This window comes from Uloborus diversus, unplaced genomic scaffold (assembly GCF_026930045.1).
Source record: "Uloborus diversus isolate 005 unplaced genomic scaffold, Udiv.v.3.1 scaffold_1438, whole genome shotgun sequence".
In the NCBI taxonomy this organism is placed as follows: Eukaryota; Metazoa; Arthropoda; class Arachnida; order Araneae; family Uloboridae; genus Uloborus; species Uloborus diversus.
In genome coordinates, this window is record NW_026558141.1 from 1 (window position 1) to 26,306 (window position 26,306).

General features: G+C 30.3%; 2 protein-coding genes across 2 annotated transcripts; one reads left to right on the forward strand and one right to left on the reverse strand.

Annotated features, from left to right (window-relative positions):
* Positions 1 to 6,543: 6,543 nt before the first annotated feature.
* LOC129232982 (uncharacterized) lies at positions 6,544 to 13,173 on the forward strand (the record flags this gene model as incomplete). The annotated part of the gene is made up of 5 exons (XM_054867064.1): positions 6,544 to 7,187; positions 7,923 to 8,055; positions 10,502 to 10,608; positions 11,377 to 11,473; positions 12,999 to 13,173. Coding segments are annotated over 5 exons (1,095 nt in total), but the record flags the coding sequence as incomplete, so codon positions are not given.
* Positions 13,174 to 13,473: 300 nt separating this feature from the next.
* Positions 13,474 to 25,209, reverse strand: LOC129232981 (vesicle-associated membrane protein 7-like; the record flags this gene model as incomplete). The annotated part of the gene is made up of 7 exons (XM_054867063.1): positions 13,474 to 14,471; positions 15,778 to 15,870; positions 16,626 to 16,693; positions 17,628 to 17,718; positions 17,804 to 17,891; positions 19,364 to 19,413; positions 25,152 to 25,209. Coding segments are annotated over 7 exons (511 nt in total), but the record flags the coding sequence as incomplete, so codon positions are not given.
* Positions 25,210 to 26,306: the final 1,097 nt, after the last annotated feature.

The window sequence follows — 26,306 nt, forward strand, 5'->3', positions numbered from 1 at the left end:
GCGTTCTACCTCATAGGAAAACATATTTGGGCTTTTTGCAATTCAGTAGTTGTGTTTTTGAGGTGTAAATCTTAGAAAATGTTAATTTCTTCAAGCTTTGTGAATATAAAGTATATCATGTCAGATAAAGTATTTGTATATCGCATTATATTTCCAGCGTAACTTCCAGCATTATATTATTGTGTAACTTTTGCAAACATTCCAAACTATACCAATTTCATCTAGAATATTTTGCATCTAACGTGAGAGCTATGTGTACTATTGCTAAAAATTTGTTGGATATATTTAGATCTTATTGAGTTAGTAGCCTACAGCTAAGCTGAAAATTAGGCAACTCATTACCAACTGAATTTTGAGGAAGTGGTCTGCCCGAAGAAAATAAAACATGAATCATTTTAACATTTGAAAACATTTATTTAAACATGCATTAGTAAAAATAGTTACAACACAATAGTTTAGTCCTCAAAAATGTTAGGTATGCTAAGTCAAAAAAAGTCTTACAGTAAGTCCAAGTAGAATCAAGATGAACACGCAGGATGTAAAAGTCCTATCGGCTTATTACCATGAATTCCGCGTAGGCAGAAGGACAGCACCGCAATTCGTCATAATCGCTCGGTAATCTGTTCATGCCTCGGACACCAATTCACAGGGCCCGATTAAAACAAACTGGTGCCCAGGTCCTGAGTAAAAATTTGTGCCCCCCAATGAGAAAATCAGCGCAATTTCAAAGTCAATGTTTTGTACTAGAAACCTAATGCACTAGGAACCTACACATTACTACAGAAACCTGGGATTTGAATACCAAACACTTGATAGTCCCCATACTAATCATAGTTAAAATTGCCTTACCTCAAGGTGAAAATGAATTAAAAAACCATTTAAAACTGCAAAAATAGCAAAAAAAAAAAAACTAATTCTGACAAATTTTAAAAAGGCTTCTTTCTGGCTTTAACAGAGGCAAATGTGTCGATCACATCATCGAAATCTAGTTTTGATGTCACAGTATTTTCAATGGTCGATAAGAAAAACGCCTGTAAATTACCCTGAGAAACGCAGCTTCTCAAACGATTTTTGATTATTTTCAAAGCTGAAAAGGAAGGAATTAATTTAGGCTATTTTAGTGCCCCTAAATTTGTGGTGCCCAGGTCCACGGACCCGCCGGACCGTGCGTTAATCAGGCCCTGCCAATTCACCACATCCAGGTAAGCCATTTAGATGGACTCACTCCTTCACTTAGCACTGAAGACTAAACAACCGGCTTAACTTGAACAATAATAACTTTTCATTGTGATGAACATCACCACAGCACGCGCTTGCAAAGTTGGGGCATCAACGAGGAAGCAATCCAAATACCCGACCTCACCAGAGAGGCCGGCAGCCAAAACGTTATCAAAACATAAAGACGAACACAAACACCAAACAGCACAAGCGAGAGGATGAGTGAGAGAGTGAGCTACGATCGGTCCGCATATTTATTGCCAGATCCGACCGTGCTCGTAGTAATGTGACGTTACCTCATTTGCATCTTGCAAGAGCAGCTCAACTCCGGAAACACACAGCTTGCAGGTTGCTCAATCCTTATCTTATTCGATATTCGGCACCTAACACCTCAACAGGTTATCTTACGTAATTAACACGTGCTCTGTCGGAAGTTTGTCGACTTCTGCCGAATGGGGGCAACCAATCATAGCGTGCCACTAATTTTCCCGATCACTTCCGACTCAAACTTAAACATTTGAGTGTCGGTGGCAGGTGGATGGGATTCCCCGTGCAAGGTTTTTCCGGAATGGCAAAATGTAAGTTACAAATCTTTTTTTTTTTTTCTCTTTAACAATATTGATGAAATCCTTCAAGAAACAAAAATAAAGGCATTTAGCCCAACAAAATTGTTACACTGAAGGGAAGATGAAGTTTCACAGACCACTGTTGAGTGGTTGTGATGAAATTTCAACCAGATGCTCATGCCAAAAGGTATAGAGGAGATAGGGTGATGTTTAAGGTCTTACAACTAGAAGCCATTCGGATAAACTATTCAGTCCGACTAAGAATGTATTAGGAGTGATCTGTTAAACATTTGGTTGGTCTGCAAGACTGCACAGTGTTTTACTTTCTTTCAAACATCATTTGTGAGACATGAAAACTATTTCTTCCAGATAATCACCTCATGCCCTAATGTAACCAAAAAATACTTAAAAGTAATAAATTTGAAAATGCATATTAGTATTAAAAAATAATTTTACACACAGACACCTTCCCAGATATGATTTTTAGGTAATATACTGTTTCCCTCTTGCATTTTTAGGCTTTTTTTTCAATTATTTAGCATTATTTATGCTTTCTATTAAAATATAACTAATTAACTACATTTTAATTTGTAAATTTTTAAGTTGAAAGTTTTGCACTTCTAGTCAAAATTGGAAGGTGTTCAATCAGTTCACGAAAGTATGTCTAGGAATGATCAACTTTATTTGTTTCCTTTACATTTTTATTCACAACACAACATTCTGGAACCCAAACCAGAGAAAAAATGTTCTATTTAACTATGTAATCACTTGATAGCTGTTTTTACTCCACTTATTTACAGTTTTCTCGAAATGTCTGTGTCTAGAATGTTGATTATGCTTTAACGACAGTAATGCAGTTTGATGATGCATAAGTCATATATTTTAACATATTTGTTTCAATATGTTGCATAAAAATCCATGCTTTGCACTTGCATGTTTTTTTTACTTAAACCATTTTGACGGAGCGAAGGGTGGCCATTCATGCTAGATGCCAATGGATAACATCATCCTACATCAAATATTTTACTTGTATCCTGATGACACTAGACTTTTTTTACAAACAGTACTATGCCAGGAGTATCCATCCCCTTCTAAGGGCAATAGCGCGAATATAGCGCCCTCCTCCCCCCCCCCAAATTCTACAAAGATCCCCAAGAGCAAAGCCCCCCCCCCCCAAAAAAATAAATAAAAAGAGAAATATCCATAAACATCATCTGTTTTATTATTTCTATATGCTGTTTTTCTTGACAATACTTTTGTCTCTAAGCAAGATCCCCTCACCCAAAACACTGTGATTTCCTCCAAGAAATACTAAGGACTACGGAACCCTTCAAAATGAGAAAAATACTTTTAAGAACACCTCCCTAAACATTTCAACAGCATAGCGTGTACATACCCCCCCCCCCCTCCCCTCACAAGCACCCCTGCATAAAGTATCATTTTGAACTATCACTGTATGTAACTATTAGTCACAACTTAAAATTCAATCAACAGTCTAATGAAGCTAGTTGAAAAACTGACAAAAAAAATTGATTTTTTTCACAGGTGTCTTATAATTAGTGGTTCCCATAGGGTATACTCCATATACGCTGTATACTCTCAAACATTTTTTGGACATATAGCGTATATCCTCAAGCTTAATAAATTTTCATATTATGACATACTATGTATATGATCACACACACATATTGTGCTTAAGAGCCATTGTCTGTAAGGATCAGGCAGGTTGTGATTGTAGCTATTTTTAATTTTCTTTATTTTTTCAAATGTTGTTCCTTATCATGAATGTAATGTTTGTGCAAAATATGAGCTTTGTCTGCCTTACCGTTTTTGGGAAATTAATTTTTTTAATTTAAGGGGCGTGGCACTTTTTGCGTGTTTTTCAAATTTGCAGATTTTAAAGTTCTTGTTGCTTTAAGCGCCCGTATAATGACATGGATTTTTAAATTCTATACTATTATATGGTCTTCTTAGATACTATTACAACTGTCAAATCGGTGTCACTACGAGGGCAACGGCCACAAACTCCGTTTAAAAATGACCGAAAATGAATTTTTTTACTACATACAATGCCAATTTTCTCAAAGTGCCTTCATGATGGCACCAACGTTTTTGCATCAATTCTTAGCTACACTTGCATACATCAAAAATATGTAATGAAATTGGTGTCACTATAAGGGCGCCAGAAGATATTGGAACTTTTATGTGATAAATTTCACAAAAATGCAAATGTTTAAAATCTAACCACTACTCTCGCCCTCATAGCAGAGATCTGAAACTAATTAAGTTTGATAACCAACATATTCGTCTAACATATGAAATAAAAAAATCGGTGTCACTCCTATTACTTTCGGTAATATAATCGTTCGAAATTAGTATGTTATGGAGTTATTTAAAAAAAGACTTTTCTAATTCCAATGGCTTTTTACATGGTTTGTTTTAAACTTTGATATAAAATTACAGTAGTGACACCAAAAATAATATATTTCTAATGCTTTTTATAAAAAAAAGCCTTATAAAAAGCATTAGAAACACTGTAAATCAATATAGGTACAGATGGACATATTGTGTAATGTGCATTATGGCTAAAATAGTCGTACTATATTTTTTCAACCATACTAATTTTTTATCTGTTATTTATGTTAAAAATGCAACTATTTATAACATAATGTTTTAAATAGTGATGAACATAATGTATTATATAGCGAGCATTCAGAATCTGAAACATAATTTGAGAATGACGTAGACTAAAACAAAGAAAACATAAAAAATCAAATCACCCAGTTTCAGAGAGACGGTCATCTCTTATTGATATCTGGTAATTTTGAAGCAACAAAGCATGGGAAAACATGATATTCCGGAGAAATAGTAGAAGTTGACCATTTGCAAACCTGAATACATCTAGCCCCCTGATAGCAGAGATCTGAAACTAATTTGATAACCAACACGTTTGTCTAACATTTAAACTAATAAAATTAGTGTCACTTCTACCACTTTTGGAAATATAATCATTCAAAGTTAGTATGTTGTGGTGCATTTTTTTCATTTATTATTATTTTTTTAAAATTATTTTATTTGTTTATTTATGTATTTTGTTAATTTAATCTTATCACACCCAGATAGTGTTTTGACCATATTTTTTTAAAATTTATTACAAAGAAGCAACGTTTAACATAAACAGCTTTGGGCAGTAAGAGCGTCTTTATCTTTAATAGAAAATGCTTGTTTTGATATAGGTACAGGTGGATCTATTGTGCATAATATGTTTAGATTATCATACCAATACTCGCCTTTTTTCCGGTCAAATAAATTTATTTATTCCAATCCTTCTTGCCACGCATTTGACCTTTACTTGCAAATGATAAACTTCTACTATTTATCCGGGATACCATGTTTTCCCAAGCTTTGGTGCTACAAAATTACCAGATATCAATAAGAGATGACCCTCTTTCTGAAACTGGGAGATTTGATTTTTTATGTTTTCTTTGTTTTAGTCTATGTCATCCTCAAATTATGTTTCAGATTCTGAATGCTCGCTATATAATACATTATGTTAATCACTATTTAAGACATTATATTATAAATACTTGTATTTTTAGCATAAATAACAGGTAAAAAATTAGTATGGTTGAAAAAATATAGTACGACTATTTTAGCCATAATGCACATTACACAATATGTCTATCTGTACCTATGTCGATTTACTGTGTTTCTAATGCTTTTTATAAAGCTTTTTTTATAAAAAGCATTAGAAACATATACTGTAATTTTATATTGAAGTTTAAAACAAACCGTGTAAAAAGCCACTGGAATTAGAAAAGTCTTTTTTTAAATAACTCCATAACATACTAATTTCGAATGATTATATTTCCGAAAGTAAAAGGAGTGACACCGATTTTTTTATTTCATATGTTAGACGAATATGTTGGTTATCAAACTTAATTAGTTTCAGATCTCTACTATGAGGGCGAGAGTAGTGGTTAGATTTTAAACATTTGCATTTTTGTGAAATTTATCACATAAAAGTTCCAATATCTTCTGGCGCCCTTATAGTGACACCAATTTTATTACATATTTTTGATGTATGTAAGTGTAGCTAAGAACTGATGCAAAAACGTTGGTGCCATCATGAAGGCGCTTTGAGAAAATTGGCATTAAATGTAGTAAAAGATTCATTTTCGGTCATTTTTAAATGGAGTTTGTGGCCGTCGCCCTCGTAGTGACACCGATTTGACAGCTGTAATAGTATCTAAGAAGACCATATAATAGTATAGAATTTAAAAATCCATGTCATTATAGGGGCGCTTAAAGCAACAAGAACTTTAAAATCTGCAAATTTGAAAAACACGCAAAAATGTGCCACGCCCCCTAAATTAAAAAAATTAATTTCCCAAAAACGGTAAGGCAGACAAAGCTCATATTTCGCACAAACATTACATTCATGATACGGAACAACATTTGCCAAAATAAAGAAAATTAAAAATGTCAACAATCACAAATGCCCTAAACTGCCTGATTCTTACAGACAATGGCTCTTTAACGGATCACTGGGAGTATGCCCTCAGAAAAATTGATGAGAACATCACTGCTTATAATAATTATTTTTGTCGTTAACTAACATGCCTGGTCTATAGGTTGAAAAAAATTTTGCCTTTCGTTATAATGTAGGTTATTATTGTTAGATTGTTTTGTTAGTATTGTGTATTACATGCTTACAATCCTTATTTTCTGGTCTAATTAAGTTTTTTTCTGTTTTTAGGAGTTCACAAAAGTTCCAAAAAATAAATCAACAAATGATGCTTGTTCTTCTGGTTTATCACAATTGACAAAAAAGAAAAGAAAAAATTCTCTAAAAATTTTTCCAAAAGAGGCATTTGAGAATTCTAAAGGCATTAATGACATTAATACTGAACTAAAAGAGAAGTTCCCTGATGGCCATGGCACAAAAGCAAAAGTTGTGGGGAAAAGGAAACAAGTTAGTGATGACCATTGTGAGAGTAATTCTAATAAGAAAAAATCTAGTGAAAGTGATATAAATAAAAGCAACATTAAAAAACAAAAAAGGGTCAGAAAAAAGAAAAATATCAAACACATTTTAGGTGATGGTGAAGGTCAATTTGATGAGGCATCTGAAATAAAATGTTTAGAAAATTCAGTTGAGGAAAATGTAGGAAAAAAGTGCTCTGATAAGAAAACATTCATTTCTAAAGCTGAAGAAAAACTACAAGCTGCAAAATTCCGATACTTAAATGAAATGTTATATACTGAAACTGGAAACAATGCTTTTGAATACTTCCAGAAAAACAGGAGAGATTTTATGAATTATCACTCTGGGTACAGATCTCAAGTGTTGAAATGGCCTATTAATCCTGTTGATGTCATTATAAAAGATATACAGAAGCTGTGAGTATGCTTCAATTGTTGTTTCTTAATATTACTTTTTTTTTAAATGTAAGAGATCCAATGGAGACACTTAAAGTAACCATGGACTTGACTATAGATGTGAGTTTGATAAATACCTAGTAAGTATTCATAAATTAATATTTACCAGATGTGTCTACAAAGTGGGGTCCATGGTGCAGACTGCTTTATTGACTTTTTTTAAGGGGGGTAGGTGTTTTAAAGGGTCCTTTTCTCTTTTGGGGGGTTTGAGATACTCCATAGCATTTGAGGGGATGCATCATTGCTCTTGGGAGGATAGGCACCTCATATTTACTCCTTGTCCAGGCATTGATCCAGGGAGTGATTTACAATTTCAATTTTTGCGGGTACACCATTAGAACCTTACCAACTATTTTAACAGATAAGTTTTTTTTTATAATGTGGTAAAAACTTAGTTGTAACGAGGTTTCCCTGGCACCATTAGAACCTTACCAACTATTTTAACAGATAAGTTTTTTTTTTTATAATGTGGTAAAAACGTAGTTGTAACGAGGTTTCACTGGCACCATTAGAACCTTACCAACTATTTTAACAGATAAGTTTTTTTTTATAATGTGGTAAAAATTAAGTTTTACAAAAGGTTTCACTGTAAAATTAATTTAAAATGTACACTCCAGGACTAACTTTCAAAACTTATTGCATTGAAAATTTAAAATGCAAAGATTTAATCCTTAAAAAGATACTTTTCTTTTTCAGAAGTCCTAACACAATAATTGCTGATTTAGGCTGTGGTGATGCAAAAATTTCCCAGAATTTTCCTGATAGAACTGTGCATTCTTTTGACATCATAGCATTGAATAAAAATATCATTGCCTGTGATATTTCTCACGTAAGGAATTGAAATTTTCAATTTGCACTTTATTTTTTAAAAAAAGTTTTTTTTTTTGATACTGTTACTTTGTTGATTTTTTTAATGTTAGCACTTTCCTTGCTCTTTTTTAAAGTTGGATTTTTAAAAAAATCATTTGTACGAGATAATTGTATAAAAAAATAACCAACGTAAAAAATAAATTTAATGAAATATTTTCTCGGTTAAATGTCTACTTTTTCTCTGTTTAATGTTTCGAATTTATGTATTTGTTCAGGTGTGCCTCGTATCTCAATTTTCGGTAGGACAACAAACTCTCACAGGGTGGCGACAGATCAGGGAGGTCAGGGAACTATCAGGGAACTTCGAAAAAATAACCAAAAATCAGGGAAAATTAATTTTATGAAGAAAAAAAAAATTTTTTTTTTTGCTTTGCAAAATTAAGTACACTAATTCCCTACGTTATTTTCCACCAATTATTTGTTCAAAAAAAAAAAGTAAAATTAAAGAGGTGCAATTATAGACTGCCGCATATTTGTGCATCTTTTTTAATCAACGTCAAAGTATTGAATCTTACTTATTAACCACAGGATAAACTTCCTAAGATTGCTTCTGTGTTTGTAAAATTGTTTATTTTACGTAGCTTCAAGTTTCCTTACACGCTTTCAATGCTACGTAAAATAAACAACCCTACAGACAAAGATGAAGCCGTCATAAATGGTTTAGCTCCTTTGCCTTTATTCCATTGTCTTGAAGTAATTAGCATACTGTAATCACGATTTTAAGAAGAAATCTATATTTTTTTGAATTAATACAAATAAAAGCTTAAAAGTTATTACATCTTCACGTTTTTAATTTAATTGCTAAAATTGAACTTTAAATAAAAAAACCTCGTTTTTTGCCATTATACTATTTGCTGTCGCCGCAGTTTATAAAAGTTTTCTTTTCTTCAGAATTAACTGATTCTTTTATTTTAAAACCATGTTGTATTCTTCTTTTATGTATTTTGAAATTAACCAATTACTTTTTTTTTCTTCTTCTTTTCTTGCATTTCAAAGCTGTTTGTCAAAGCAATCTAAGATTTTTTTCGATTCATACTAAAATTGTTTGAAATAGAGTTAACTTGTGTATTTAAGTAAACATCTTTATTTTTTTATTGTTAAAATGCTGTATTCATTTATTAAAACCTATGTTCTTGATTAGAGAAAAGCTCCCTATGAATGGATGTCAAAAGGTTTCATCTGTTTTGCATGAATATATCAATTAGTTAGATAAGAATAACTACAATACTTCTATTCTTTCACTATTACTTATTATTCTTGCAACAATTGTTATCCTGTTTGAAAATTTAGTTCAAAATAATTTCAATTACTTTTTAGCTCTATCATAAATACACATATATTTTTAAGAGTGATTTTAATAGTTTCTTAAAATTCTTATGCTAAGCGGTTACTGGAAGTAAAGTATTTTTTTTTAATGTTCTATAATCTTTCCATGTAGAAAAACATGGAAAATTAATTAAAAAGAAAATTAATTAAATTTGGAAAGATTTAATTTTCTAAAACCTTTCCAAAGAAATTTAATAAACTTTTTTGTAGGTTTTTCTTCCAAAAAAATTGACTTGATATATTTTTTTTTAACCATTTTAATAAAAAAGTAGCATTTTTTTTAAATATATCTTTAGTTCAGCAACTTGAAACGTTTAAAATACTGCATTTTATACAAACATACAATGGATTTCAAGTAGAGCAAAGAAAGGAAACCATTATCATTGGTAACATAAATCAGTTAAATTTGGTGAACTTAATCAGGGAAAAGTCAGGGAACTTTTTTTCACAGTTCCTGTCTCCACCCTGTCTCAATTTTCAAAATGAATCTTCAAATTTTACAGAATGATCATGCATACATAGCTACCTACATCTAATGAGAAGATATATTAAAAACGCAATCCTCCACTAGTTTTTTCCATTTTACTGAATATTCAGACAAAATGTGCCGAATAAGAATTTTTTGGGAGATCACAGTAGCCTCTTATTGGAGCCTCTCTGGGGTTGTACTTTTTTCAATCTCTATTTTTCCATTATCAAAAAAAATTATGTAAAAACATTTTTCTTTGTGTTTGGTTCACTTCGACACTGCTAAGGAAAGTTTATTCAAAAAATTCATTTCTCTTGGTTTTCTTTTCAATCATACTTAGATTTTATTGATGTTTAAGAACTACAGTTAGGACAAACCTAACCTGGCAGCATCATAATGTTGCGATTAGGATCCGAGTAGTCTTCCCAATGCTGCCAGGTTAGGTTTTCCCCAACAGTAGTTCTGGTTGGTGAACTAACCAAATGTATTAATAGTTTGCAAAGGCTTATTGTTCCATTATGTGGAGGCATTTTAACTTTTGGACGTGCTAATGTCACAATCTAAAGTGGCAGAAAAAAATTTAAAAAAGAATTATAAATATTTTTTCCAGACTCCTTTGGCTGATGAAAGTGTTGATGTCGCTGTATTTTGTTTGTCACTTATGGGAACAAATTTGAAGGACTTTCTTTGTGAAGCTCATAGAATATTAAAACTTCAGTAAGTAGAATAACTGAATATTGGTATAGTTGTGTAACTTATAATTGTGCAATGAAACTTGTTGAAAGAAATTCGAAGGAGTGATGAGCATTTTTCTGTTGAATCAATATTTGTATTACCTTAAGAAACAATACTTTTTTAATGCATATTTTGTTTAACTAAAATACAGGGTTAGCATAAAAGAATATCCTGGTTTTAAAAATTTATATTTCATTAACTATTACCATTAGCTCGATAAATGATACATCAAAATAAAGATAAACTGAAAGGTTTGTTTTTGCTCGATGTGTGCACCTTTTGAAACGTGAGACAGGTCTATAACAAAAATTTCGGAGTGTTTTATTATGAATCTTTCAGTTCTTGCAATGGTGGTGTCTAAACACCACCATTGCAATTTTTTTTATTCCAGAAGTATAACAAAAGTGTTCTTTGGCAAAAGGAACTAAGATTTCTGTTAACATGTTCAGGGGATTACATTTCATTCACCTGTGATTCACAGATTTAATGTATCCAGGATTTTTCTGACTTGCCATTGAAAGGAAAAACACTTTTCCCTTACAGACGACATTTAGTTTTAAAGCAAAACCAACTTTGCTTTACATTCTGTATTGTAGTAAATATGAAGAAAAAGTACTCAAGAGTGTTTATTTTAGTTATTTTATTGATCAATTTTTATTATTTATTTATTTTAATTTTATATGTGAGTTTATTTTTGAGATTACTGTCTTTAATATTTTTGTGATTTTATGTTGAAATTTTGCTTTAAAGGGGAATTTTGAAAATAGCTGAAGTTGAAAGTCGAATTGAAGACAAAGCACATTTTGTGAAATGCGTAGAACTCTTTGGCTTCATGTTAAAAAAAGAGGTATTGATTTGTACTTTCTTACTCTTAAGTTAATTTTCTTTTACTTATCGATTCTTAATCAGAAAAAAATGTAGGTTTGTAATGTTATAAATTATTTGCATGTTTGCTTTGTTTTAGTTACTGAATTAACTTAAATCATGAAAATTTTAGTAAATTAATAAAAAGGAAGAAAAGAAAAGGGATTGATACTTTCTTTAACATTCAGAGTATAATTTCTCCAAAAAATGTCAGTGATTCAGTCATTTAAACATCTTTTGCTTACTGAGCTAAATGAAATTGAATTTGCCTATAGCAACTATAAAAACTGATACTTAAAATTGAAATAATGAAATTATTTTATTAAACTTCAATTAGTTTTAGTGCAAATATAATTACAAGGTAAGAAAATTACAGGAACAGGAAAATCTGGGAGTTTTTTTCGATTCTAATAATAGTGTGTGCATTATAAGAAATTTTGCATTTCTCTGAAAATCAAGAACTTTATTTGAGAAATCATACAACCACTTGTTATAATGCATACAATTTGATGTGTGCAATTATATAAAAAGAGGGCTCGTGCTTAGCATTAGCCACCTCGCCAAATACCATAAAATCGTAAAGTTAGTTTGAAAAAAAACTATTAGGCTAAAGGATTGCTGAAGGGAAAATTTTCTGAAATTTCAACAGGAAACAAAGTATGAAAATTATTATACGAAAACTATTAATTCAAATTTGTTAAAATTAACACTTGACTTACAAAATTTGACTACATCTTTTGAAATTTGGCTAATTTACTGGCTAAAAATTGCCTGCTAAATCTATTTAGTGACCGTAATAATATAACTTCTAGATCAACTTCAAACCAAACTAATGTATTTTAATTTTACCTTTAGAAAATTTGCAAATAATATGTTATGTCTTTTGGTGGAAATTAGTAATATAATGTCAATACTTTACAAGTTTAATATATTTTTAATTGTTCAGTACTTTTGTTTAGCAAGTACAGGTGTCCCTCGGAGAACACAGTTTATTTGTTCCGTGTGGTACTGAAACCATGTTATACGAAACTTTTTTTAAAATAACATTTTTACTTATTTTTAATACTAATTTTGTATGTGCTTGAGAAAAATTATATATATATATATATATATTCTATTCTGTGATATCAAAACCGTGCTATATGAGACTTAGAAATAATGTAAATAAAGGGATGTGTACCGTGTTTTATTGAAACCAAGTTTCATAAAAACAAAGTAAAAACTTATTAGAGTTATCAACCATTAGCAGAATGTATTAAACAAAAATAAAATTTCATCTTTTATAAATATAACATTCGAGTTATATCAAAAGCATGAAGTATTGAATTCAAGTTTCGTATTGTGTTATACGAGGGACGCCTGTATTTGATTCTGAGAACAAAAGAGAAACTAAGTTGTTCCAAACATTAATTTTTCTCATTGTTAAAAAGCTTACTAATACTATAAAATTAATATTTTTTCATGTTCATGTGTGATCACTTATAATTGCATTAAAATTTTCTTTTTAGAACACTTGTAGTAAAATGTTTGTATTCTTGGATTTTATAAAAGTTAAAAAGAAAATGAAGAAATCAAAAGCCCCAAACATTGCTTTGAAGCCCTGTTTGTATAAGAAAAGGTGATAAATACTTCATAATGTTTGTTGAATGTGTTCCAAGTTTTGAACTTGGGGGGAAAAATTAAATGTACAAAATTGAACTTTTTTTTTTTCTATAAATATAAAAAAATAATGAAAAAAGAGCACTTGTCTATTCATTGAAACTGCTGTTAAAAGTCTAGTGATTAAAACTTTTGATTTCTAAGTAACTACCCAAAATATTATTTTAATTGTTGTAATGTAAAAATTAACATTCTGGTTAAAACCTTGAATGGTGAATAATTATACAAAACAGCATGGAAGTATGCTATGAGACTGCACAAATAATTAAATAATGAATATCATGTCATTTTCAATTCAAGTGGAAAATTTTCTCTCATGCACTAATATTTTTTTAAAAACTGAACTTTATTCATATGAATATAAAACATTATTTACATTACATAAACTATACATACATTACATACACTTCAAAATATTACTGAAGAAATATCATTCTATAAAACTTTACTGAAATACAAAATATAATTCTTAAATATGAACTTCTTAATGCAACAAACTAAATGTGTAAGTAGCAGCAACTTTGTAAAGCAATTTAGTTATTTTAAACTAGTTACACATAGATTATATGTATTACACAGTCAATGCTTAGTTATAATGGTACAGCAATTTAATAAAATTTTCTAAATCAACTAACATATTTTGTAAGTTACAATAATGAAATTTTTCATTCATGGCGCAGAACAAATATTTATAAGAAAAAAAATTCAGATTGTGACAATCGCTATAGGTACTATATATAAAGGTATTCTCACTCATTGTGGTACAGTAATTTTTTAAACTGTTACAGATGTGTCAACAAGAAAAGTATTTTAGATTATGTTAATAATCATAATTTATGCTGTTTGTCTATAAAAGGTATGAAAGAAATTTTTATATGGTGCCCTACTCCTATCGATTATGTTCGGTAGTAAATGCTAAGGCAGCATGACATGGACAATTTATAAAAGGTTTATTTTTAGACCACATCTGTATCTTAGAAATTAGACATTGGTCTACATTATGTGTGGAATATAAATTGCAACAAATGACATTATTATGAAAAATCGTTCATCAAACAGGAAAAGTGATTATTTAGTTCCATAACAAAAGATTTAAAAACTTCATAAACAATAATTTTGATTAAAAAGAAAAGAATAGCAGATATCACTTTATAAGCATATACAGCACATGTATGGATAAGTTTAAAACTGCATCATCAATATTTCTGTGAAGTTAATTATTGTAGAAATGGTATTTTAAACTTTTGCCAACAGCATCTTCATACACAGTTTGACCAGCCTAATCCGCCACATGAAGCTGATATAATTATATACAAGACAATCTGTAAAGAAAACAAATGTGTCAGCTCTCTTTTCTGCAACATCAAATAATAAATAAAATGAATGTTAACATAACTTTTTGATTTCAAACAAAAATTCATTTTTGATTAATTATTTTATTTTATTTATTTTTTTGCAACATCCTGCAACTCAAACATGCCACAACAGCCATTGCTTGAGCTATTATTACTTCCTTTTACAAAAAAGGAAGTATTGTATTCTCTAAAACATTTTCACTCAAACATCGACCTTAACTTCCATTTTGCTCACCCCTGAATGAATGTTGAGTTTTTTTTCGACTCGACCACAAGTGGATAAGTGCCTAAGAAAGTATAGACACGCGAAATATCCATTTTGACGATTCCCAAATTAGTTACAACGAGTTTTCTTGTGACGTATGTATGTATGTCGCATTGCTCGAGAACGGCATGTCCTAGAAAGTTGAAATTGGGTACGTAGACTCCTAGTGGGGTCTAGTTGTGCACCTCCTCCTTTGGTTACATTCGGGTGTTTCTAAAGGGGTCTTTTGGGGCGAAATCAATGTTAATTTTTATGTTTTTATATTCTGTTTCAATTTGGCCACTGTAGGTGATATTTAAAGAGTAAACTATTGAATCACATTAAAATTGCCAGTAATGGGAAAATGACATTAAATTGGAGTAAAAGAAAGTCATGTGAGGCACACATCAGCTCGTTTTTCTAATATAGTGCTAGATGTCATCAATCAGGTTCAGATGAGATTTTTTGGTCATGACTTACAGTAAACTCTCGATTATCGGTGGTCGGATTATCCGCGGGTCTTTTCAGAATTTTAACGGTTATGAGATGTTTTTAAAACTTGTGATTGTTTATTTTTAGCTTTTACATATGTATATTTTTTACATTCAATATTAAGAGATAGAATGTAGCAATGATTTTAGCTATAATTTAAATTTACGTGTGAGTGTTATTCATATTTTTTAGCTATTGTAAACAGCAGTATCGTGTTTTACCGATTATTATTCGGATTATCCAGTTTTCGCTTATCCGTGGTTGCCATGCCCCCCTATTCTGCAGATAATCGGGAGTTTACTGCATTTTAAGAACATTAAAAGACAAGCACAGTCGTGCCACTATACAGCCTCTTTCCCATTGGATTATTTTTGGAGATTTGATAAGCCTGAGATTCTAAATCTTGCACAATTATTATATTGCAGCCAGTTCACTACAAAGCTTGCACTGCCAGACCAAAATACTGCACAATTTGATTGCAAAATATATTTTATTTTTTCAAGACCTGTGCTACTCAAAATTTTTAAATCTACTTACCAGCAAAACAAATATAGTAATCACAGTTATCTTGACATTCTTCAGGCACATTGAGCGAGCTAAGTTTTTACTTGTTTTTCGAAATGATACTGACTAAAAACAAAAAAAGACAGAGCTATAGCCTTTTGTTGAGCAAAAACATATATTTATTATGAATTAAAACAAAGCTGCTTCAACACTAATTTCATAGAATAATTCTTAGATATATATTTATATATATATTGAAATTGTATTAAAGAGGAAAAAATTAGAATACCATAAACCACAACCCCAAAGATGCGCAAAGCAGCCAAACAAATAAGCAAGTTAAATATAAACATCAATAGAACAACAAACGGACAAGGTTACAATATAGATAAATGACAGAGATGAAACAAGTACAATTCAGCAGTGGAAACTAGAAATGTTAAAGTGGACTGAAAAATGCAGGTTTTCTACTCAAAATAACACATTAAAGTTTTTATTTAATTCTAGGAACATAAAGTTTACAAGAACGACAATTGCTAGTTATTTAACTAAAAAAATTATTCATAGAACAACAAAACTTGTTTAAAACGCCGCTCAATGAAACGTGCAGTTCTATCGCTTAACAAATCGCTTGTTTTGCGAGGACCAGGTCCACAAGATTTTTTCCCTTTTTCTTTAAGATTTGTGACGGTTCCACCTAAGACCTGTGTAAAAAGTTAAATTTTGTATTTTTGATTCATTTTTCCGAGCACCCTGAACATATGTATTCATTTTCAAATATTACAAAATTATACACCGTTGGTTCGATCAACAACAATATTTTAATTTGGTAAAATGTAATTGAGTAATGTGTTGCAGGTTATAAATAAATCAATACATACAGCTGAATTAAGATTATTTGTTTTGTCCACCAAAAGTTCTAGCTTTTCACCTCTGTTAGTTACAGAATCTGTAATAGAAATATTAATTATTTGAAAGGGAATTATTTCTATAAAAAATTCATGAAGATAACTTAAATTTGTTTGCAAAAAATATTTAAATACACATGGAGGGAAAAAAATATTTTTTACCAGTTACATTTTTCTAATATTTATATGAAACATAGACATAAAGACAAGGCTATATATTTTATCCTTTAAAAATAATTCTTAGTTGAGTACTACATTATTTTACATTGCTACTCAACTTAATTTGCTAATCTAAAAGTAACTGATTTTTTTCTATCAGAGAAAATATTTATTGAACCATTGATTTCAGATGGAAAATAATTGCACAATTTATTATTTATCTCTTTATAGACACTAAAGTATTTCATTTGCCATGAGTTAAGTCTTAAGGAACATAACATGTTATATATTTCAGCAATTACTCAAAGAAAAAATCTCTCAACATCTAAATTTTTATTTTAATCTGTAAAAGTAAAATGATTTAAAGCTTATACTTTTTTATTATTTAAAAGCTCTTTAGAAAAAAATATACATAGGAGAAATTTAATTAGATAAAAAAAATAAAAAAAACCTTTTCTACATGCTTACTTGTATACCATATTGAATAAAGATATTTTTTACTGAATAAAAGAAAAAACATAATTAAAAACAATCCTGTAACTGTTTTTAAATTCAAATTTATTGTTTTCAAATAATACCATATTTCTAAAAACAAGCTTTATATTTCTTATTAATCTCTTGATTAATTTAATTGAAATGTGTTGCCATTATGGAAAAGAAATAAGCTGAAATCATTGGAATTTGTTGTCAATTTCAGTTTGAGATTCATGTAACATAAAATAATAATGAACTTTGAATGCTATTAGGTTACTGTAGGCACTTTCAGGCTTTTTTTTTTTTTTTTTTTGCTTTTTTTTTTTTAAACATGATACCAACCTATGTTTTGTACCATGACTTCTTTTAACTCATCTAATGCTCCTTGAGCTCTTGCTATTTTATTAACATCAGGGTTGTCCGAATAATGTTTCTAAATAAAAGAAAAAATAGTTTTTTACAGAGAGAAAGTATCACAATGTAATTTAACTTAAATTAATTAAGTTCACTTCATTTACCATTTGGGATGCCAGTACCCTTGAAAATTCACTGTTCATTGCATATGGTAATGCTGTTAAAGCTCGAGACCCATAGCAATTCTGAAATCTGTAAAAAGGTAGGAACATTACTTGATGAAGTCAAAAACAATTACTTGATGAAGTCAAAAACAATTACTCGATGAAGTCAAAAACAAAGAACAAAAGCTAAAGCAAAACATTACATATCGTCACCTCAGAGCAACAGTAGGACATCTAATCCCAGGAATAACACTAAGCTATCCTAATGTTGAAATGAGGCGACGGTATATACTTTTGTTTTACAAAAAATGTTTTATGTTTTGTTTTACATATCGTCACCTCAGAGCAACAGCAAGATATCTTATGTTACTGTTGCTCTGAGGTGACGATACAATGCAGCTTAACTGTCAGTTATTCTTGAAACTTATAGTGCCAAGCAAGTGACAGCAATGTTTGTTCATGCACATTTGTCGCCAATCCCTGATAATTGCAGTCCTCAAACAGTCATGAAAAAAATACATAGGGATAAAAGAGGTTAAGGAAAAAGTTTAAAGTGAAATTGAAATTTAATGAAAAAATCTAGTGTGGGCTCCACACTACTTCCATCTATGTCTACTAAACAATGAATGTTTTTTTTTAAATAACTCAAAAGAATTGAAGCTTGTACTCATGCCCATACAGAGGTCTAAAGAAAAATTGTGATAATTATCTTGTGGAAATGATAATTTCGATTGCCCATACTTTCTTAGATACATATGCACATGCGGATAGGCTGAAAAAAAAAACTCAACTTTCATCTGGGGCTAAGTTATCCTGATATATATAATGGTCAATGATCGAGTAACCCTGACGTCATCAAGAATGAGATGCCACGGCATGTTATTTTGATAATATGTTTTGGTAATGTGTTTAAAATGCAGGGAAAGGCTTCATTGTGACAAGGCTGAACTAGATCCGGTAACTTAAATGCTTTGCTGGTAAGACTCATTTCAGGGGAATGAAGAAACGGAAAAGTGGTCAACAATAAACGCTGTCTACTAGAGTTTAGGGTTAATCCACTGAAGTTAGGGATAAAATTTCAACTATAAAAATATCATTAAACAGGCAATTGCTTCGTTCAAATGAAGAAGCAATTTCACACTTCATACCCTGACGGGCGATTTCCTAGCAACAAAAATATAGACAAAATTTGAGAGAATTTTTTCCCCATGATTACAATATTTCATTAACTAAGTAAAAGGAAGTAAAAGGTGACCAGATTTTGAAAGTACAAACTTTTATGGACTTGAAACTAAAATTTAAAAAGGAGCCAGTTAGGAGCCCTGTGGATATGAAAAACTCTAAAGACCAATTGAAAAGTCAGGTTGTTTAAGGGTTAGATTGCTGTGGTATTTTGAATTTTGTTACAATTCAATTCAAATGTTAACAATCAAGCTCTTTTTACGAGTTTATAGAACTATTGAAATGTTTATAAAAAAAAGTTTAATTCGATGAATAAGAATACACATACAAAAGTTTTAAAAAGATAGATCAAGTAAGAAGGTAATGTGTAACACTTACCTTCTTTTGATGTCATTCAAGAAGCAAAATGCAATAGATCTGTCAAATTCCTGAAAAATAAGTAATAATAATAATGAATACAATCCTCCACATAATTTACAAAACTGTCATAAAGTTAAAGGCCTTAAATCAACATTTAAACATATAGTTGCATTATAATATATAAATAAATTGATGGCTACTGTTCAATGCACACTAACACTCATCAATGCCAGGGAATCGCAAGCAGCTCTTTTTGGAATGTTTCACATTCCCAGTTCGCTGCACTTGTTAATCACATCATCACAGTCGATCGGAAGCAGGTTGAATAGTATAATATTAACAATACATTGTAAACAATGAATTTTTTTTTGTGCTGCTAAAATGTTGCCAGAGTGAAGCAATATTTCACCAAAGCTTGGCCATTGTTTCAAAATCTCAAATATCAAAGTATCCCCTACCATTGATCACCTACTTTAGTTTCAAACTTGTTTGTTTAAATGAAATGCAAAAATATTGTGCAAAAAAATTGCAACACTAGTTTTATTTTAATCTATTGCAACCTATAGCATTAGCTTTATTTAGTCTTTGCTTGAAATTTTAAATGTCAATTACAAAGTTCTTTTTGATTTTTTAGAATTCTAAAGTTACAACATTTTTGTTGGCCGCTGCAACACCATCATTAAAATTTCATAATATAAGATAACGCACTAGTAGTGGCCACAGTTAAGCATATTTTGTGTCTTTTTTAAACTGTCAATGTACAATATTAATTCCAATTTAAAAAATCTATAAGTGTATCATAGCACAACTATTCCTAAATTGTCCCATTTTCTAAAAATGCCAGAATTTCAATTTTTTATCCATTTTTTCCTAAACTTCAAATTTGATCCAATAGTGGCCAGTCCAAACTCTGAGATTTTCAGTAGTGGCCATCTAACGTCCTTTCCTTAGAATTTACACATTACTCTCTTTAAATTCAAATAACTGACGGATAAAATTGATTCAATATGTTACATTAAGTACCAATATATTAATCACATTTTTATTGTACATTTCTTTCTTCAAAGTACATACGTACTTACGATAAAATAAAAAAAAATTAATAGAAAATTTGTATTTGTATTTTTTGTACGTAATGTAAAAAATAAAGTAAGAGAAAATGACTGTACTTATATAAGTATTGTACATATGAACTTTGGTAAGTATGAGCTGAATAATTATTATCACTACGAAATCATCTTTACTAATAATAAAGCTGAAAGTCTCTCTGTCTGGATAGCTGGATCTCTGTGATGCGCATAGCGCCTAGACCGTTCGGCCGATTTTCATGAAATTTGGCACAAAGTTAGTTTGAAGCATGGGGGTGTGCACCTCCAAGCAATTTTTCGAAAATTCGATTTTATTCACTTTCTATTAAAATTTTAAGCCCTTTTTCACACATAATCTTCTTTATCTTTATCTTCTTTACTAATAATAAAGCTAAAACCTCGAAGCGATTTTTCGAAAATTAGATTTTGATCTTTTTCTATTCGAATTTTAAGAACATTTTCCCGAGCAAAGTTATCATCAGATGGACGAGTAAATTACCAACCTATCAAAACGTGGAACCATAACATGGACAAGCCAATTGGAGAGAAATTCACCATACATTATTTGTAAATAAATAGGCGAACCAAAAGACCTTTTAATTTTTCTACTACGGGCAAAGCCGTGAAGGTACCACTAGTTCATAATACAATAGTAAGGTAAACACTATTCAATGTAACTCTAGGACAATTTGTATCCTACAACTTACCAAGGTACAGCAACGGATATTGGAAATTGGTAGGATGTTTTCAATACTACTAATGGCAGAGTGTCCGCGCCCTTAGAAAGTCATGAATTTCGGCTATGATCAAAAATGGTCACGGAAAGTTATGATTTTCGGCAAAAAACGCTCAAAAATCATGTAAATTAAAAATTGGTCATTGATTTTGAGTTCAAGAACATGCATATTTATCGAATTCTACACATTAGATTAAACTTACACATGTTGGCCATTTTTTATGCTATTACGTGTTAATCACAATTTTTCACACATTTCTAAATCCGACAGCATCCTCTTCTTTAATACTCGCTCGTTTTTCTTTTCTATGTGATTTTACTTTTTGGACATTTTAAATTATGTATTTATCATTATTTTAACCCTCCTTTCATGTCTTATTGTGTAGTTCAGGACTTTTAGACTTCTAATTTTGCTGATCGCATTCAATGCAAAATTTTAAGTCACCCGTGTTGATTCAAGAGACTCATAAAATTTATTGTTAATTCTCAGCTGTGTCTTAAGTTAATGAAGATTTTAGAAAATAAAATTGGTCTGAAAAATTAATTACAGACGTTTTGAACATCAATAAAATACAAAAATCAGGGAATTTTCTAAGGTAAAATTTTTAAAAAGTCCCTAAATGTTACATATTTCACAAATTCGGAAATTTTACAATGTTTATAACCTATCCTAAAACTTTGGCGGTTAAATATCTGGTATTATCTGGTAAATTAATTTTTAAGTACTCAAATTTAATATTTTATTTTTTTTCTGATCATTTATGTTAATTATTGTAAACATGATTTTAGAAACTACTAAATTATCGCTACTCACAGATATTTTAGAAAACTACTAGTAGCACAATGCTCATATTTTTTATTCGGTAAACTGATGAATTTTCCTCTTTCCAAAAATTTGAATTTTGGGCGTCCCTGAGTATTAGTAGTCATAAATAAATATGAATCAATAGATTATTAATTGCAAAACACATACTTACTAACATGATTTACAGACTTCCAAGAGAAAAATTGTTCCATTAACAAGTTTTATAGTTGGAAATTTTATATATCTTGGCTTTTACTAATTTTACTGCGTGTGATTTACTTCTAATAAGTGTTTTACCTTAAGAAAATCTGTATTTTCAAGAAATGATTGCTTAAAACTAAGAAATTAACAATTATCTGCTTTGATTAGAAAAGGGATTACTTCGATCAATCATTATGCTCTTTCCCCTTCATTTTTTACCTGCTCAGCAGGCAGGTTGCAATCGGTTCTAGTAGAATTTTTCTCCTCCATCTGTAGTAGTGTGCCAAATTCCTATTTTTTATTTACCAACAAGCTATTTAATAATTTCGTCCCATCCCCCCGTGATATTCGCCCTTAGGCCAGGGCCTAGGGAATGGCCTGTCCATACAAGAGGTAAACGCACTAGCAGTCGCCATAGTAAAGCATATTTTGTGGCTTTTTTGAACTGTGGGCCTACAATATCACAATTACCATAATTATTAAAAAAAAAACCCTCAATGAGCATATTATAGCCCTACTCTTCCTTAATCGTCCCTTTTTAAAAAATGCCAGAATATCAATTTGTTCAATTTTTTCCCAAACCTCAAGTTTGATCCATCAGTGGCCATTGTACATGAGTCAGTAGTGGCCATATTGCTGTTTAGAAGTGGCCACTGCGTGGTCACTACTAGATCACACAATAATATTACATCAGAAAAGAGGCAGGTTTTTATGTAAAGAGATTACAACCTATTAAAAGGAAAATTGAGTTGATTTATGAAAAACCTTTCTGATTCAGTAGTGGCCACTCAGTGGTCACTTTTGAATTTCCCAACTTTTTTGGTACCAATAGTGGTCAGGTAAATTGTCAGCCAAGAAAGCAACTATTTCGAGTTGAAAACGTTGCAAATATGATCTCTCATATTTCATCACATGGTTACAGCTGTAAAAATATTATTTTTTAGCATTGTTCTGTTCATAATACAACACAATGTTTATATACCTCGTTATGGAGAAGCGTTAGAAGACAGCTGAAAAAACATCAACAATCCAGACAACCGTATTAAATAGTTGATAACAATTTTCCATGATGCTCTACCTACTCCTCTTTGAACTGCCCACTAAACTATAGCCTGAGCTTTACCTCCTGCACGTTTGAATCCTCTGGGAGACCTGGAATCCTTGTTTTTCAAATATCAACCTTAAAGTGGCCACTACTGAAGCAGTGGCCAATACTGGTGCATTTACCTTGGTAATGCATATTCAACTCTATTTAAAGATTTCACCAAGAGTATTTAAAGCTTACTGTGCACAGGGGTCTGTCCAGGATTTTTCACAGGGCCTGGTTTTTATGAAAAATCAAATAATTTTGAGAAAAATGAATTAATTTTGTGGAAAGTGAATTAATTTTGTAAAAATTCAAAAAAAGAAAAAAAAGTTTTTTTTTTTTTGTCAAAACGAAATTTTAGAATTTAGAGGGGACAATCTGAATAATTTAAACTTAAAGTTGAGTGTTTTCCTCTTCTATGTTGAGAATCTCGCTCTCTCAAGGAGCAATATTTATCTATCATTCTACATTATGTTAAATTATACTAGAAATATTTCTGTACAGCATTTAAAATAATTGTAACAAAAAAAATCAGACAAGGGGGCTCGGCATTTAACTTTTTGACCCAAGACACTCTTAAAAAGCACAGAATTTCGTTTAAAACTTATAAATTCCACGATTTTAACAAAAATAAAAAGAGATTTTGTTTGTTTACATCTTAACAAAGTGTACTAAACATCAAAAATTAAAAAAAAATCGGATTCCCATTGCAGATGCAAAAAGATCGCAATTCTCTAAGTGAAGGCATCAAAAGTATAAAAAAGGCTTGTAAAAGAAATATTTTTGATAATTATTTTAAAATTGCATTTTAGAGTCCTATGATAAACATATCATTAATATCTGTGGACACAGTTGAAGCAAAAAAAAAAAAAAAAAGATAAACCATCGATTCATCATTTTAATTTTTGACTCATAAAAGAAAATGGAATTTTGCTTTAAAAACTTGAAATGAGAGTTCTAACAAAAATAGAGACTTTTCATTTATTTGCATCCTAATTAAGCGAAGTTAGCTTGAAAAAAGAACAAAATATGATTCTCATACTGGATGTTAAAAGATTGCATTTTTCAAAATGTAGACATTTAAAGAAAAAAACGGCAAGTAAAAGAGCTTATTTAAAGTATCATCTTTGTTAGCATCAAAAAATCAAACCCAAATAATTTTCTCTCAAAATAACAGTTAAACATAGTACCTGGTAAACTGGTGAGAATATTTTCTAATCAAGTCATTATAAAGTTTTAACGCCAGACGCTAAATGGCGATAATTTTGAAGTTGGTAACCCTATCTGAAGCAATCATATTTTTTCCCCATACTTACGATCTCTTTGCAGTTCTAAAGTTCATTTCGTTTACAACAACACTGCTGCTAATTAGCTGTGATAAAACAAACAAACAAAATTATTTAAAACCAAACTTATTTTCAGCTGTTAATTTCTTTCCAAGAAACAAACGACAAGCATTGTATTTTTTTGGCAGTAACAATTATTTATTGCTTGCAGGAGCATCACAAGAGTGCCAATTTTTTTTCTTTGCAAAATTAGCAGATTTTGTATAAGCTGATCCCTCTAATTTGACTTCAAAAAAGGTTCCAAAAAATATCGCTTTAATATGCGTTATTTTGCTTTCAGATTTGCTCTCTCAATAAACAATTTGTGAAAGATCTGTTCTTGTTTATCAGAATTTTGTGAATAGTTCGTTTTGGTTGATCGGATTTTTGTGAAGGATCCGTTAACGGACTCAAATATCCTCTGGCCAGACCCTTGGTGCATTAGCTATTTATTTTATCAAACAGACAATAAAAACAATTACACTTTTAGATATTTCACGCATAAAATTACTTGCAATTTGGTGAAATTGAATAATTACATCATGAAAACAAAAATAAACTTACATCATCAGTAATGCATAAATAAACAATTTCATCTTCATATACGTAATGGAAAAGATAGCTACAAAAAAACAAAAAAATGTTAACAAATTAAAAAACAATCGATTCAGAACTTTAAATATTTCCCATACAAATTAAAATGCAGCAAATTAAGAAATTTGCTTTTATTTATAAACATATAACTCGGAAAAAGTAGAATTACTAAAGGTAAGTGCATTTCATGTCACATTTTTACGTAAACACATTCTTATTTATTTTCTCAATGAAACAAAATTACTAATGATCTTCTAATTGAAGTTTAAAAAAATTAAATTACATTCCTTGACTACTTTAATAATAGATTTGCTTATTAAAATCATTTGTTTCTCTAAGGACATGGTTTTAGAAAGCGACGGGCTTGATTAATTATTAAAAATGAATTACTTCATTTTTTTAACTTGAAGTGGATACAAAACTAAACATAAAGGTTTTTTTTATTATTATTATTATTTGCACAAGTGTTTTAAAATATTGGCATATTGTTCTTTGAGTAACGTAATTTGAGAGTAAAGATTCAATATCTGTCACCGTACATGCAAGGTGTAGGCACAATAATTGAACAAATTTAAACCACAATATTTACAACTTTAAGTATTTACAACATGTTTACATGATGAGATCAAAACTTAGACTGAACATAGTTACTGTGGAGCATGCGCCAACATTGACTCCCTCTCTCGGTGAGTTATTCTCTTGTGTACTAACCTCGAACAATATCATTAGAAAGTTTATAAAAAATTTTTTTTAACTTTAAACATTACATTCTCCTCTTTGCGCTACAGTGTGCATTGTATAATATCAAGCGTTATACTCTATTGAGGGAAAATTTGATACTGCGATTTATTCATCTACCAAGACAAATTCCTCCATTTCTTGCTGTGACATAACTTTATTATTGTTTGTTGCAATTTTTAACACATTTTTAATTGTCTTAATCAATTTTTTTCGCATGCTGTCCTAAAGCTTGATTTCATGAAATAGTGATAGTAATTTTATTAAAGGACGGTTTTAATGTGTTTTTAAAGTGGTTGTTGTAAAAGTGGTTTTAATACATTTTGAAATTGCAATGATTCTGCTTTTCCAGATTTGATATTAAAAAGTGGCTGGTTTTATAATTCA